Below are 15,840 nucleotides of genomic sequence, written 5' to 3'. Positions count from 1 at the left end.
AATGTCCCCGAGAGAGAGGCTGCTCATCCCCAGGTGTTCTCTGCTGAAGAAGAGGGAGCCCAGGAATGGGGCAGACAGGAGGCCTGGTGGTTTTAAGGCGTCCAAACCACCAAAGGACAATCTGGGGCTGAAGGAAGCAACATCTCCATCATATCCTGGATCCCAAATATATTATACAACAGACAGAAAAATGGTTTGGGGCACTTTCCAGAATGAGGCATTGCACCTGCACAAACCTTCAGGTCTTGGAGGGTGGGAGGAAACTGGGAGGGAGCACGGCATAATGGTAAAAAGTAGTTGGACAAATCTCATTAAGTCAGTATCAGTTCATTCAAACACTAGGGAAATCAGACTGCTTTGACTCTCAAGCCAATTATATGGGCCTTCCCCCAGCATAAATTGAGTTCATTAGGTACCCAGGATGGATAATCCATAATTTAATATGGAAGTTTAGACATAGAGTGTTACTAATCAGATAAATAGAGCCTTAAATGAGACCATGAAAAAGATTGAGGAACCTGCTCTAATTGCTGACTGAAAAGGAGGGGGCTGGAGAAAGGCGTGGAGGGGCCGCCCAGCCCCCGGAGCCCGTCTTCTGCTAAGTACAAGAGCAGTTGGCAAGCAATAGGAAGGGGCACGTGGGGCAATCTGTTTGCAGAGGTAGAGCAGTCCCTTCTGGGAGCGACTCCAGGTCCTGCCATCCATGTCTGTTGTGGTACCCAAGAGTCTAATGGCAGCAAAGCCACGCTGGGTCCACATGGAAGACACCTTCGCTTCAGGCAAGTCATCAATCACAGCCTGGCTTGAGTAACTTTTCAAGAGTAATAATATCACTTATGACCACACCTCTCGTTAGGATAACCTGACACACAGATGTACGCGATTCTCAGAGGAAGAAGCATCTACGATCATGAGGAAGAAGAACGAAATCTTAATGCTCTAAAGCCTTCTTGAGTAGATTATCGTGCTTGAATTAGCATTTGAGGCTCAGAACATGCTTTAGTGCTTTGCTGTATCCATAGATCTGAGAAGAGTTCCAAGAAAGACGTAAAACACGCTGAAAGCTCCAATGTAATTAACTAGCGAAGACACCCATGGGTATAAGCTGTGAGCGCGCAGAGAAGAAAGCTGTTATAATCCAAGGGTTGAAGCAGTGATGCACGGGCTCGAGGAACCCACAATGGAGACATGCAGCCCTGGGAAGGGAGCAGCCAAAATTCAAGGTCCCAGCGAAAGTGCAGCAGAAAGATGACACTCACTGCCAGAAACAGAGCCAGGAAGGCAGGCCTGAGAAACACGGGGCAATACGCGATGGAAGAGGAAGAGGGTAGGAGTTGGGGACCATCAGCCCATCGCAGAAAGCCAAGGGCCATCTGTTCACTCACATATGTCGAAGTTAGAGAGAAAATATAAAGCAAAAGGGACTTGAGATAAGGGAAGCGAGGCCAACACAATAGTGGAAGAGGACTGGGGGAGGAAATGGGGAAAGGAGGACTGATGGAGGGAACAGTTCAAAGATGGGCAGGGGAAAAGGAGGGCTGATGGAGGGAACAGTTAAAAAATGCTGCATTCGTGTATGAAGGGATTGCTGCCAATCTCACTAACATGTAGGGGAGGGAGGGGAGTGGCTGGAGTCCAGAGGGCAACACACCAAGCGTGTGTGCCTGTCCCTCCTTATCACTTGAACCTTGCTCTGAGGTATAAGCACAATGCACCAATGATAGTACAAAAAAATGAAAGATTAAAAAAAAGATTGGACATACCAAGTCCATCTCCTTATGCAAGAATTAAACATTCGACATGAGGACCTTAGGTATCCCAGTGTAACATACCCGCCTTTACTCTACACATATACTGCGGCCCACTACCTTCTCTCTAATCACAAAGCGGGCTCTCTGGGTGGTGACGAGGTTCAGGATGAGGACTGTGTGGAGGAGTGGATGTAATTGTATGGCGATTGATTCCTCTATTGCTTTATGACCTCTCTTTTTACATTTGATCATAAAAATTTAAGAAAGAAAAGATAGTTATGGAAGACCAATAAAAGTGGTTTAAGAAAGACACTGTTATAGTTTAGACTTAAAATGACTCCCCAAACCTCATGTGTTGGCCATACTACCAGGTCTTGAGGCTGGAGGGGTGGATTCTGGGGACATGGCCAGGGACCTGCCCTTGGCTGCTTCCCGTTTTCTCTCTCTCTCTCTCTCTCTCTCTCTCTCTCTCTCTCTCTCCCTCCCTCCCTCCCTCCCTCCCTCCCTCCCTCCCTCCCTCCCTCCTTCTCTCCTTCCCTCCCTTCTGCTTCCTGTAATCATGAATTAAGCATAGTCTTTTCCTCCTGGGAGATGCTCTAAAATTCTGCCGCCATGTGACAGCTGACCATGCCTGACCTCTAAGGCCTCTGAAACTATGAGCTACATCAACTGTTCTTTGTCTAGGTTTTGCTTGTCAGGTGTTTTGGTCACAGAAAGGAAAACTGAGCAAAATATACACTGTTGTCCTAAAACAGAAAACAAAAAATTCAAATACAAAGTTCAAATACAAAGTTCAAGAGAACTCTGAAATAAACATGCAAATCCATACATTTTACGGGGGCAATGTGCATCACAGGAAATTTGATAAAGATTGATGAGCATTAAGACACCTCATAGTAAAGTTCATCAACTATTGAAACCCGGACTAAAAACTTGTATATATAATCTGGGCATAGTGGTACATGTCTGTAATCCCAGTACTTGGGAGGCTGAAACAGGAGGATCACAGATTCCAGGACAGTCTCGCCAAGTAATGAGACTTGCATCGACCTAGCGAGACCCTGTTTCCAAATAAGAAAGGCAGAATGTCCCTGGGTTCAATCTCCAGTGCCAAAAAATTATAATATATATATATATATATATATATATATATATATATATATATATATATATATCAGATAGGCTGGACTAAATTATGCTGTAGTAACAAATATTCTCCAAATCTCAGTAGGTTAAAACCATAAGTGTTTATTTCTCACCCACCCTGCATATCCAATGTGGGTAAGTTATAGAAAGTTGTGTTCATTTTAGTAACGCAGTCTACACCATCTATAATTTGAAATGACTGTTCCTAGAGGGAAACGGAGCTAGTTAAAAACGCTGGCTTTGAAGTGATACGTGTAGGTCTCGCTCGCTCACATGGCCTCTGGCAATCACGAGCGGACTAGATAGCACAATCTTCCATGTAGGGGAAGCTGAAGAGCTAAAAATATTTTTAAATTGCATTAATTACCACAATATACCTAAAGGAGAAAATAATTAGGCCAGCTTGAAGGGCTTTGTGTGTTTGTGTGTTTTACTTGGAATTGAACCCAGGAGCATTCTACCTCCAAGCCACACTGCCAGCCCTGTTTTATTTTTATTTTGAAACAGGTCTTGCTATGTGGCTGAAGCTCAACTCAAATGTGTGATCCTGTCTCAGCCTCCCAGGTACTGGGATTGCAGGTGTTTGCACCACACACCTATACCCACGCCTTCACTTGTGAACCAAGGGTCCTGGGATCAAAGGTCAAGTGCGGCCCCAGAACCCAAAACTTACAGTTCTGCACGCTCTCGCTGCACCTTCACCAGGAGTCAGAGGGCTGTCCAACGTGAGCCACTCGGGACAGAAGCCCTTCTGGGCTGCATTTCTCTTTTTTTAATTTCAGCATTGTGGTTTTCAAAGAAAATAAAGGAATTGGGTTCACTGTTCATGTGTATTTTTAAGCAGCCAACTTTGTTTTTCAGGAACACACACACACACACACACACACACTGGCCGGAAGAAAAAGAAAATAGAATAATGTACACAAAATGTCCATACCATGTCTTTTTAAAGATCAGACACTTTACATGAGAAGACTACTAAGGAGAGTGTGAGATTTCTTTCTCCTAATACCTTTCAAAAAGCAAAGTAAACGTCCATCTGTTCCTTAAAGACGTCACAGTAAAAATATAAGAGAAGCGAGAGCGCAGGGCAGCGTCCTGGGTGACAGCTCCTTCATCCACTCCCTCCTCCTTCGCAGAGGGAGAGGCAGGAAAATGAACCCGCACCAATGCAAAAGGAGATCCAGAGAGCAGCGTCTCGCAAATGAAAAATCTATAATCCTTTAAAATGTTCTCCGGAGAGAGATTCCCTCTGGCATGGACCTACCTGGATGAATTGTGAGCTGAAAGGAATCTATATGGTAATAAATCTTGCTAAAACATCTGCAAAGCCCGGGGTGAAATGCATGCACACGCCACCCGGCGGCGGTCACCTTCAAGGTCAGCCTCACGGCGTTGCAGTCCTCCTGCAGTGGATTCAGCTTCAGCGTCTCCCCAAGGTTGCTGCAGCCGGACGACTGGTGCCGCAGCTCGCAGCAGACACACACCTCCACGCTGTCGAACTTGATCTAGACAGAGAAACACAGAGACCTCACCGTCAACATGGCACTGGGAGCCCCCCACACGCTTGAGCCTGCAGGTGGGGATGCACAGAAGTGGCTGGGCCTATGAGCGTCCCCCACACACCGCCACCATTCAGTAATCAAGCCAAAGCCATTTCTGTTGGTCAAGGGCATGAAGAAGGCCATCAGGAATTCCTTCAAATGCTTATTTTTAAAAGCAGTGAATAAGCAAAAGAAACAAATACATTTGAAGAAATCTAAGCTATAAATTTCAGAATATGGCAGGTAAATTACGGAAAGAAAAGGAACCAAACATCACTCAAACTGATGTTTGCACAGAGATGTGGGAGGGCTCGCGCCTTGACACAGTCTCATGATCAGCAATTTCCTCTTTTACTTCACGGCCCATGAACCTCCACTCATCCGCTGACGGCCAACGCCAGCTCCATCTTTGGGGTCTGGCACGCCGCTCCTTGCCTCTACTGAACACTCACAGGACTCGGCCACGGCTGCAACTTCTCACGCATCCACAGTGCTTGGGAATCGCAGGTGTTCAAGAAATGCTCAGTAAATAAAAACATCTTGGGAGATGAAAACCCTTGGAAGAAGAGAGCCACACTCCAAGCAGTTTAAAACTCAGCATGCAACTAAGAGGGAAGACGAGGCTGAGTGATCAAGGAGAGAACAGGGTTACTCAGGATGGGGAGGACAGGAGATATTTTAAAAACATAAAATCCTGCCAGGCCTAGTGGCCTACATCTGGAATCCCAGTACTTGAGAGGCTGAGACAGGAGGATTCCAAAGTTGAAACCAGCCTTAGCAACCTAGTGAAACAGTGTTTCAAAATAAAAAGTAAAAAAGGGCTGGGTTGTAGGTTAGAGGTAGAATGCCCCTGGGCTCAATCCCCAGCACCATAATCAATTGTTAAAAATTAATTATATTAAAACAGAGACCTAGAAGTAAAATGACTAAAAAGAAAATCAGTAAAATCTATACACTTTTATTTCAAATAGCACATAACAGGAAATGAATTATTTCCCTTGTACTAGCACAGGCATACACACTGCTAGGAAAGGCCTAATTGGTTTCGACACAGTCAAACAAATATTTCCATCAGTAGGGCATAAGAACTCCAGCTGGCCTGTATTTTCACCAACACTTGGGAATTTGGACACTTTTGTCCATGGGATGGGTAATGCAATGGAGTCTAATTTTAGGAAAAGACTTTTTCTTGTCATGATTCCCTAAATAATACAGTAGAGCAGCTATTTATATGATATTTACATTAAGTCTTATAAGTAATCTAGAGATGATTTCAGACATACAGAAGTGTGTCTAGGTTCTCTGCAAACACTACGCAGTTGTCTGGAAGGGCCTTGGGCACCCCTGCATTTCAGTATAGGTATGTCTGTGGGGGAGTTGGTATTGGAACGAGTCCCCACTAGCTATCCAGAGCCAAGAGTAGTTTATTCTTCCATATCTCATGGACATGCAAGGGATTGTTGTATAATCACATCTCCAGGCTTGCCAGTGGAACCCAAGTAGCTACTGTAAACAGTAAGACAAGTTTCCTGTGTTTAGGGCCAGTGAAAAGGGAGAGACCTGGGCCTGGCTGGGAAGCCTGCCTCGTTACATAAACCCCCTTCAGTGACCCTGCGGAGTCGTGTTCCAGATAAGTCTTTTCCATCACTTAATTCACTGAGCTTGTGATTAATTCTAAGAAAAAGCCTGGAAACCTCCTGATGAGTTCCCCAACCTCGACCTCTGAGTGTGTAGGCAGCTGGCAGATTTATTTCAAGAGTGCTCCTCCGGCGTCAGGGTCATTGGGGACAACATGGCAGAGCTTCACAAATGCAGCCACAGTAATTTTTCATGAATCTCTTTGGAGCATTTAAATCGAGCCTGCCCACCTTATTTATGGCGCATCAGCCTGTCTCAGAGTAGAAAAAGGCTTAGATAACAAAAAGAGAGGTCTGTAATGTGCCTGGGATTTTCGTATAAAAACACAAATAAGACAGACAGGTGACCCTCAGATGGTCCTGAAAGGACAGCAGCCAGGGGAGGTTTAGAGGCCTATACAGGTGGAGCCAGACAGTGGAGAGAGAGGGGCCAGTGTTCGTGTAAGCCACAGCATCTACAGCGGATACACCATGGTCCCCGACTTAGAATGGTTTTGAACTTGACCATGGTGCAAAAGGAGACCCAACAACCGTTCCACTCAGTACAATGTTCAGTAAATGACCTGAGATAGTAAACACTTCATTACAAAGTAGGCTTTGCTTTGGATGATTTTGCCCAGCTGTAGGCAAATGTGAGTGTTATGAGCAGGTTTTTTTTTTTTTTTTGTGGTACTGGGTTCCTGGAAGCCCTTCTACCTCCGGGCTACACTCCCAGACCTGTTTTTATATTTTTATTTGGAAACAGGGTCTCTTAAGCCAGCGCGGCTGGCTTTGAACCTGCTTGATCCTCCTGTCTCTGCCTCCCAAGCGCGGGGATTACAAGTGTGCGCCACCACTCGGCTTATGAGCATGTTTAAAGTAGGCTTAGCTAGCCAAGCATGGTGGTGCACGCCTGTGATACCAGTGCTTGGGAGGCTGAGAAACAAAGATCACAGGTTTGAGACCAGCCTCAGCAATTTAGCGACACCTTCAACAACTCAGAGAGACCCTATTTCAAAATTAAAAAAAAAGATAGGGCTGGGGGTGTAGCTCAGAGGTAGAATGTCTCAGGGTTCACTCCCTAGTAATTAAAACACACACATACACACACACACACACACACACACACACACACGGCTAAGCTAATTTATATCTAGATTAGACATATTAAATGCGTTGTTTTACAAGGATACTTTTAAGATATGATGGCTGTATTGGGGTGTAGCTCTCTGGTTGGCTGAGAAGTGTCTATACTCAGGGTGTGGTCTGCCATGAAGTGACCCAGGTCAAACCACCTGACCTGTCTGAGCTTCAAGATCCTGGGGCCCTAGGGGGATCAGATAAAATTATGGAGGTAAATACCAAAGTGCCAATGCTGCTACTTGCTGATATTATTATGACCATTATTTTAATTAAGGAATAGTTTTTTTAAGCTAGGTACTAAATTCTAATTGTAAAATATATGATACTTAAAATTTATTATCTTAAATGCATTTGCAAGTATACACAGTTCAGTATTATTAAATACATCCCCCGAAGCCGGGTGTGGTGGCGCACGCTTGTAATCCCTGCTCTTGGGAGGCGGAGACAGGAGGATCGCGCAGGTTCGAAGCCAGCCGTGCTGGCTTAAGAGACCCTGTTTCCAAATAAAATTAAAAAAAGAGGTCTGGGAGTGTAGCCTGGAGTTAGGAGGGTTCCATCCCCAATACCACCAAAAATAAAAATAAAAATAAAAATAAAAATAAAAATAAAATAAATAAATACATCCCCTGTGGTCCAACCATTAATACTCTCCAACTTTGAAAATTTTTCATCTCATAAAACTGAAACTCTATGCCCTTTAGGTGTGAATTTCTCCTTCCTTTCTATCTTCTGCCTTCTATCTCTACAAATCTGACTAATCTGGGTACCTCGTGTAAATATTTGCTCTTTTTTGACTGTCTTATTCCACTCAGCATAATGTCCTCAAGGCTCATCGGTGCTGTAGAAAATGCTGGAATTCCCTCTCTGTTTTAAGACTGAATCATATTCCACTCTGCAGATATATCACAGTTTGTTCGTCCACCAGTGGACGCCAAGTTGTTTCCTCTGAGTGAACAATGTGACTAGACACACGGGCGTACACAGGAGCGTACACACGAGCATACACACGAGCGTACACATATCTGAGCCCTTATTTGCAATTCCTTTGGAGATATACCCAGGAGTGAAATGACTGGATCACCTGGTAAGTCTACTGATTTCATGAGGAAATGCCCTATTTTTTCCGCAGAGGCTGTACCATTTTCTATTTCCACCAGTAATACATGAGTATACCTGCTACTTTACATTTTTGCTGACACTTGTTATTTTCTTGTTTTTAGAAATCTTATTAAGCCATCGCAATGGTTGTGAGGTGGTATCTCGTTGTGGATTTGATTTTCACTGCTCTACTGATTAGTGATATCAAGCAGCTTTTCATGTGCTTCTTGGCCATTTGTGTACCTTCTTTGTAAAAATTTCTTACTCATGTCCTTCAGCTGTGTTTTAAATTGGGTTGTCTATTTGTTGTTGAAGTGTAAGAGCTCTTTATATATTATGGATAATTCCCCTTAACACATAATTTGCAACTATTTCCCCCATTCTGTAGGCTGCCTCTTTATTCTATTGACTGTATCTTTTTTTTTTTTTAACAGTACTAGGGATGGAACCCAGGGGCATTCTACCTCTGAGCTACACCCTCAGCCCTATTTTTTATTCTTTATTTTGAAACAAGGTCTCACTGAGTTACAAAAGGCCTAACTAGCCAAGGCTATTTTCAAACCACGATCCTCCTGTCTCAGCCTCCCAAATGCTGGGATTGCAAGCGTGTGCCACTACGCTCAGCTGACTGTGTCTTTCGATGCATAGTAGACCCTATTTTTTAAGACTGCTAGGATTCTACCAGTTACACAAACATTCTCATTAATATGTTCATTCTTGCCTAATGTAGTAATTTGGGGGGCTCTATCTGAGCTCAAATAGGCGATTTAACAAAAGAATACATAGAGAGTCCATAGGTGGGCAAACCGCTGCTTAAGATTGAGTACATGGATCGAAGGCCTCTCTCAGTTTCTCCTAGCAAGGATGTGGGTCAGGGCCATGAAGAGATCTCTAAGGGATGACAAGAAACAAGCAAAGAACAAAGTTGTATTTTGATTGTGGTCCCTCACAGGCTGGCTCCTCCACCTAGAGTATGCCCATCTTACCCCGCTGCCACTCCCCGAGGCTAGGAAAAGAGGGAGAGGATGGGATAGTTCCTAGACTCAGCGAAGCACCCTCCTCTACACTCCCCAGAGTGTAGAGGGTTCCCTTCTCCCTGTGTCCACACCAGGCTGCCACCACCAGTGTGCAGCCGCCTGAGGACAGGGCCTGGCCACTTGGTGGCTGCTCACAGCTCACTTTGAAATGAATGGGCAGGCTAAGAGAAGCCTTGGGAGACACGAGGCTGGGTGTACAAGTGTCGTTTTGGTCATCTGACTGATTTTCAAGGTTCCCAGGACATTCAGTAGTAAGTTTTTATTTTCCGTATTTTAGGTTTAGGATGCTTTGACACTGGGGGCCTTACTAACCTTGGAGAGCCCACCCCTCCCAGGCTGGCGAATTCCCACAGATTTGAGGAGCAGTGTGCCTGCAAGCCCCCTTTACAGGTAGACCAGCCAACCCAGAGCCGATACCCAACCGTCTCCTTTATCTAACTCTAACACACCATGCCTGCCGATGTCCCCCTGCCCTAAATCACCCCAGGACCAGGTCCTGCTCCACTGGGGACCACCCACACAACCCAGAGCCCACTCAGATTATGGAAAGTTGCCCTTCCTAAGCTCACAGTACATTCTTTGATAGATTCTTGTTTAGATTTCGAGTGTCATTGAAAGGCCATGTGTCGAAGGCTTGGTCTCCAGGTTGGTGCTTCTGGAGTGGTGAAACTTTAAGAGCTGGGACCTCATGGGAGGCCTTTAGGTCACTGGGTAAATGCCCTTTAGGGGGACTGTGGGATCCCAGCCCATTTCTATTCCTCTCTGGCCATCAGGTGAAATGATCTGCTCTCCTGGGCTTTGGCTATAATGTACTGCCTCATCACACACCCAAGGCAACAGGAACAAACGATTATTGTTTGTACCCAAACTTCCAAACCTGTGTGTTAAATAAACATCATTTATTTTCTGGGTATTTTGTTACAGCACCAGAAAGCTGACTAATACACTGATGCTTCAAATGTATCAGTGTATGACTCAGAGTACAATACATGGGTATGGACTACACAAATATCAAGTATTACTGCCCAAGGAATACACCCAAGAGCAGACAGTGAGATAAAAGGAGATTTTCTATAAAATATGCAGTTATCCAATTTGCTAGACAATGAAGAAAGAGTAAAACCCAACCTATCCCTTCAGGCTTTTCCCTCAGAAGACTTGTGCATTTTGCTTTCAGCACCACCGTGAGTGAGGAAGCCTCTTTTGTCCTGTAGTTGGAGGACACAAATCTGCACATTGTCCACGCTGCAGTAATGTCTGTGGAGTGGTGGAGTATTAGGAGGACCATCATGCCAGCTGCAGGGAGGGCCTGCTGATTCTCTCTCAAACCCACTCGGTGTGTGCTGTGCAGGAGAAGTGCCAGCCAGCGTGGATGGAGGACAGTGCAGATACCAGCAAAAGCCACGCTCTCTCGGCATCTGCATTTTCGCAGTTAAATAGGCAAAATCTCAAAGTGAGAAATAAGCCCCGAGAGAAGGTGTGCTCGCTGGCCAAAAGCATCTTTCCACTTTTAGATATTCTTGCATAACTATTATTCTTCTAGTATTCTTTTAACTCTCTACACGAATTGCTCCGGTGATGTGAGAACAGGACTATGAAAGAAATTGAGTCTGAGGAAATAAATTCTCTAATAATTTGTCTAAACGTCCTTGGCTCTGCTCAAAAATAATAAAAACTGGCCAGAACTCAGATGCTGTGATAAGCACTCCAGCTGCAGCAATCACAAATGGCCTCCGACCCTCATTCCAATCACTAATTTAGGTTAAGCTATTAACTCCGGTAAGGTAGCTCAGTTTAAGGTAACTCTGTTTACCCTTGAGATCCTGCCTAGAGACAGAGAAGATAAAAACCTTGTGTGTGACCTTAAAGCAATTTAGTTGATAAACAACTTAGTTGCCCAAATACAATAGACTCAAGGAGAAAGATTGTTGACTTTTACCTCAGTATGAGCATTCATGGAGACAGAGAAATGGATTATTAAAGATGAGTAGGCTTTTAATAGGCTTGTTGTCTAAAGAAGAGTGCTCAGCAGTTAAGGAAATACATCTGACAATTAAAACCAAGAACTTTGTGGTGTTGTTTGTGGTATTTTGTCTGCAAAACTGTGTTGTGAGTTTTCTTAAGCTTTCAGATTTAGAAGATAAGATGCCAACACCTGAAGAAACTCCATCACATCCACCTGAATCACCACATCTCCCCACACTTTCTATATGAACTGAGCCCAAAAAGATGGAAAGTTCCAAGAAAGTTAAAGAAGATTCCCCGAGAAGCCCCCAAGCCTTGGGCATGCCTGTTTGGAACTGCTTATCTGCAAAACCTGAGAAAGAATCCGGAGGGAGTTAATCTCTCGAAGATCAACAGCCAGCTGAAGGACTAGTTTTATTACCTTTGTTTACATGTCATTCATTATTATTTCACAGTGATTACACCCACCCCCTTCTTCTCTTATTATTAACTTTACTGGTGAAGGGTATAAATTTTGGGGTTTTTTGTAATAAAGTGTCATTGGCTCAAGAAGCCTTTGTCCATCTCAGGTTCTTTTCCAAAGCGTCGTACCTAAAAACTTAAGGAATTCATAGAGGGTAAAGAACCACTGCAGATAAGATTCTGCAGAATTTCACCTGCCTTTTGCCCCATCTTTCTGAGGCTTCCGACCGCGAGTGGACTTGCCCCCCACAGGACTGAGCCCGTCGGCAACAGGACAGGCTGCCCATCTAGGGGACCTCTGCATGACAGATAGAGGCCGCGCCTCAACATCCACTCATCTCCTTCCAGCATGGCACCGCTGCCACCCTGCACCTGCATCCCTCCCTAACCTGTGACTGAGGTCCTGCACAGCCCAGGAACCTGAGGCCTGCGGTTCATCAGGACCTGATAGCCAGGCCCTGAGACTGCTCCACATGTCCCAACTCGGCATGGTCCAGCCTTTGGTCCAGGGACTTCAAATCTATGGCTCACTCCACCTTGCAGTTTCTCAGTACAAGTCCACCCAGGAAATGAGAAAATAAAGGTTCGGCTAAGTGGATCTGAGAGGTGTTGGGTCAGGAGAGACTATCCTTTACGGTGGCCTGGCGGTCAGCCTGGACTTCAAGCACTTATTATTTTTTTTTTGTAATTGACAAATAAAATTATGTTTTTATCCTAAGACAGGATGTTTCAGAGTATACATATATCACGAAATGGTTCAATCTAGCTAATTAACAAATGCATTACCTCACATGGTTATCATTTCTGTGGTAAGAGCACTTAGCATCCACTCGTTACACACTGTTCAAGAATATAATTTATCGTAACGCTGACCTCACTCGTTATGTGGAGTCTACAACGCTGATCTCAAGGTAGCACAGAGGAGAGCGTGGTCGGAGGGTTTTGGGGAGATATGGATTAAAGGATACACATATCCAGAGGTCTGTGATATAACATGGTGACTCTAGTTAATGACAGTACAATGTATTCTTCTAGCACTTGTTAGAAGCTGGGCGGGGTGGCTCAGGGGTCCAGTGCACCTCACAATCACGTCTCCTCCCCAGCTCCAGGGCTCGGCTCTCCCCAAGGCTGGGCTTGACCAGGCTTCACCCAGCACACGTGAATTCAGAGCAGCCAAGACGGGAAACCCTGCTCGGCTTGTTCTTCTGATCCCATCCAAGCTTGCTAAAAATCTAAATTTCTGTCTTTAAGCTGACAAGATGGATTTGTCCCCATGTTACTTTCATTATGACATTTTTAGCTTTCAAAGAAGCCTGCCCATTATGACCGATAAGTATTTCTGAATTTCACCTTTCATATAATTACAGTGCATTAGACACAGGTGGGTACAGGAAATGCATTCCTATTGCTGCTGAAAGCAAAAAACTACAGCATTCTTGGTTTACTCCTTCCTTCCTTCCTTCCTTCCTTCCTTCCTTCCTTCCTTTCTTCCAGTTGAACCTTGAACACAGAGGCATTCTACCTCCAAGCTACATCCCCAGCCCTTTTTATTTTTTATTTTGAAACAAGGTCTTTCTAGGTTGCTGAGGCTGTCCTTAAACCTGAGTTCCTCCAGTCTCAGCCTCTCAAGTACTAGAATTACTGGTATGCACTGTGAGGATGGTGGAAAACATATGGAAAAATACTTATTCCTTAAAATCTCCAATCTGAGCCGGGCGTGGTGGCGCACGCTTGTAATCCACACTTGGGAGGTGGAGACAGGAGGATTGCGCAGGTTCCAAGCCAACCTCACTGGCTTAAGAGACCCTGTTTCCAAATAAAATATAAAATAGGTCTGGGAGTATAGCCCGGAGGTAGAAGGGCTTCCAGGAACCCAAGTACCACCAAAAAAAAAAAAAAAGTCCCCAATCTGATGAGAATCTAGATGCATTAGCTACCCATGGCTGGGACAAAACGCTTGTGGTAATTAACTTAAATGAAGAGAGGTCACTTTGGTTCTTGATGTCAGAGGTCTCCGTCCATCATTGGTTGCCCCAGTTGCTTTGGGCCTGGGAGGCACAGAATATCATGGAGAGAACACGTGGTGGAGGAATTCAGCTAACTTTTGGGTAGCTGGGAAGCAGAGACATAGAGGGATGGGCTGGAGCCCCGATATCCCTCCTAAAGCCACACCCCCAATGACCTACCTTCCTCCCACCAGGCTCTACCCCCAAGAGGTTCCTCCCTCCCAACTACACCACAGGCTGGGACCACACCTTCAACCCACAAACCTTTGAGGAGTACTCCAGGTCTAAATCATAGCTCTTGTTTTGTATGGTGTGTGTATTAAATATTTAAGAAAAAATAATTTAATTCCAGAGGCAAGGACTATTACTATGCAAATCATACCTTGAAGCCTTATAGCCTTCCCTGACCTTTTAGGGGAAAAGGACCTCCCTGCTCTCCATCTTTCCACGTGTACCATCAGCCACTCCATCTTTATCTTGACCTTTGCTTCACCGTATCCTGTGCTACCTCACCTGTTGCCTCTGCTACCGATGCTCAGATTATTTATAAAACAGCAAACCTATTGTAAACCACAGGCTTTTAATTATTTTTTAAGTCACGTGCGCCATCCTGATCAGAGAGCGAGAGGGAAAAAGAGAGAGAATCGAAGGAGTGTGGGAATGTGCAGCTGCCGACGGAGACTCCCGCCAGGGAGGCGACTGCGGTGAGAGCCCAGTCAGCGTCCCCAGGTCTCTTTGCAGGCTTGTCTCACTGATTTCTACAGTCCTGGGAATTTCTCAAGATCTTTCAATGAGGATGCCACGTGTGAGGGCAACACCGGGTAAGTTATGAACGTTCACTGGAGCCTCCCTGGTGAACAGGAAAACAAGGTTGCTGCTCTCCAGAAACTGCTCTCAGAGGAGGAGCACGGAAGGAGTTTGGCCCAAGGATGCTGTTGCCAGGGGAACTGCAGGGCAGGACGCTGCTGCCTCACCTCCCAAGACGCCTTTTGTTAATTATGTGGACTTGAGCTTGTTGGGCTGGCCTTGGAAATTTCACTAATTGGCGCTGAATCCAAGCACAGCTCGACTTTGCCGGCAGAAATGGACAGAGGGCTGAAAAGAACTCTGCTGTACCAGAAGAATACGGAGCATCTGGGCTTTTTCTTCCCTAGAGATGCAAGCAAGAACGCTGGTGGCAGCAGAATTTGGCACAAGAAAAGATTAGAGAGAAACTAAGCAAAGTTCTGGTCAAATTAACTCAGAAAAGGGTGTTCTGAAGGGATTAAACATGGCGCTCTCTCCTAAGTGGTTTATCTGACTTGTAATATTCTCTACATGTTGTCGGCCTCCAAGAAGAAAGCTGAGCATGCTAAACTGACATATCTTTCTCTTTCTCTTCCTCTCCATCCGCCCTCCCATGGCTTTGGGGGTTGAACCCAGGGGCTTTCTACCTCCAAGCTACACCCACAGTCCTTTGTATTTTATTTTTGTTTTGAAACAGGAAGTTGCTAGGTTACTGAAAGTCTCACTACCTTGTTGAGGCTGGCCTTAAACCTGTGATCCTCCTGTCTTAGCCTTTCAAGTACTAGGATTATAGGCCTGTGCCATGGTGTCTGGCTTCCTCTTCTTTAAAGAACAGCATCCCTTCACCTCTGTAGCTAATGCTAGAGGAATGCAGTGCGGGGAGGGCAGGATGGGAGCGGAGGAGTGATGGGGTGGGAGGCGCTTGGCCCTCCTGGTGCCCAGCCTTGGAGGGCTCCTGCGGAGTGCCTGGCTCCTTCACACTCAGCCCCACATCGATCACTGATCACCATGTTTATCAACACAAATGCCTGCCCACTGTATTCCTTCCTTCCTAGAACACAGCACAAACCAGTAAAGAACAACCTATTTGTAAGTTTAACTTTTTTTCTGGTTTCTCTCCAATATACTAGCATGTGATAAAAGTCTCATGCTTTTCTGAGCCCTACATGGAAAAGCACTGCTCAGAGCAGTGTATTTCTAGGGAAAACTCAAAACACTGGTATTACACTGGGCAGCTACAGACTGCATTGTTGTCCCGGGGAGCTGGTCCCAGGATCCCACTGGAC

At 45.2% G+C, this 15,840-nt stretch overlaps 1 protein-coding gene across 1 annotated transcript in view; it reads right to left on the bottom strand.

Annotated features, from left to right (window-relative positions):
• Positions 1–15,840, bottom strand: part of ENTREP2 (endosomal transmembrane epsin interactor 2) — a gene marked incomplete at both ends in the record, with an annotated part of 402,412 nt that overhangs the window by 74,481 nt on the left and 312,091 nt on the right. Inside the window, one exon of the mRNA XM_080691706.1 lies at positions 4,271–4,405. Coding sequence (XP_080547832.1) covers positions 4,271–4,405 — 135 coding nt within the window. The remainder of the gene's footprint in view (positions 1–4,270; positions 4,406–15,840) is intronic.

The sequence above is a fragment of the Muscardinus avellanarius genome (assembly GCF_963383645.1).
Source record: "Muscardinus avellanarius genome assembly, chromosome: 3".
NCBI lineage: Eukaryota > Metazoa > Chordata > Mammalia > Rodentia > Gliridae > Muscardinus > Muscardinus avellanarius.
The sequence above is the reverse complement of the archived record's forward strand: the minus strand, read 5'-3'. Positions and strand labels throughout refer to the sequence as shown.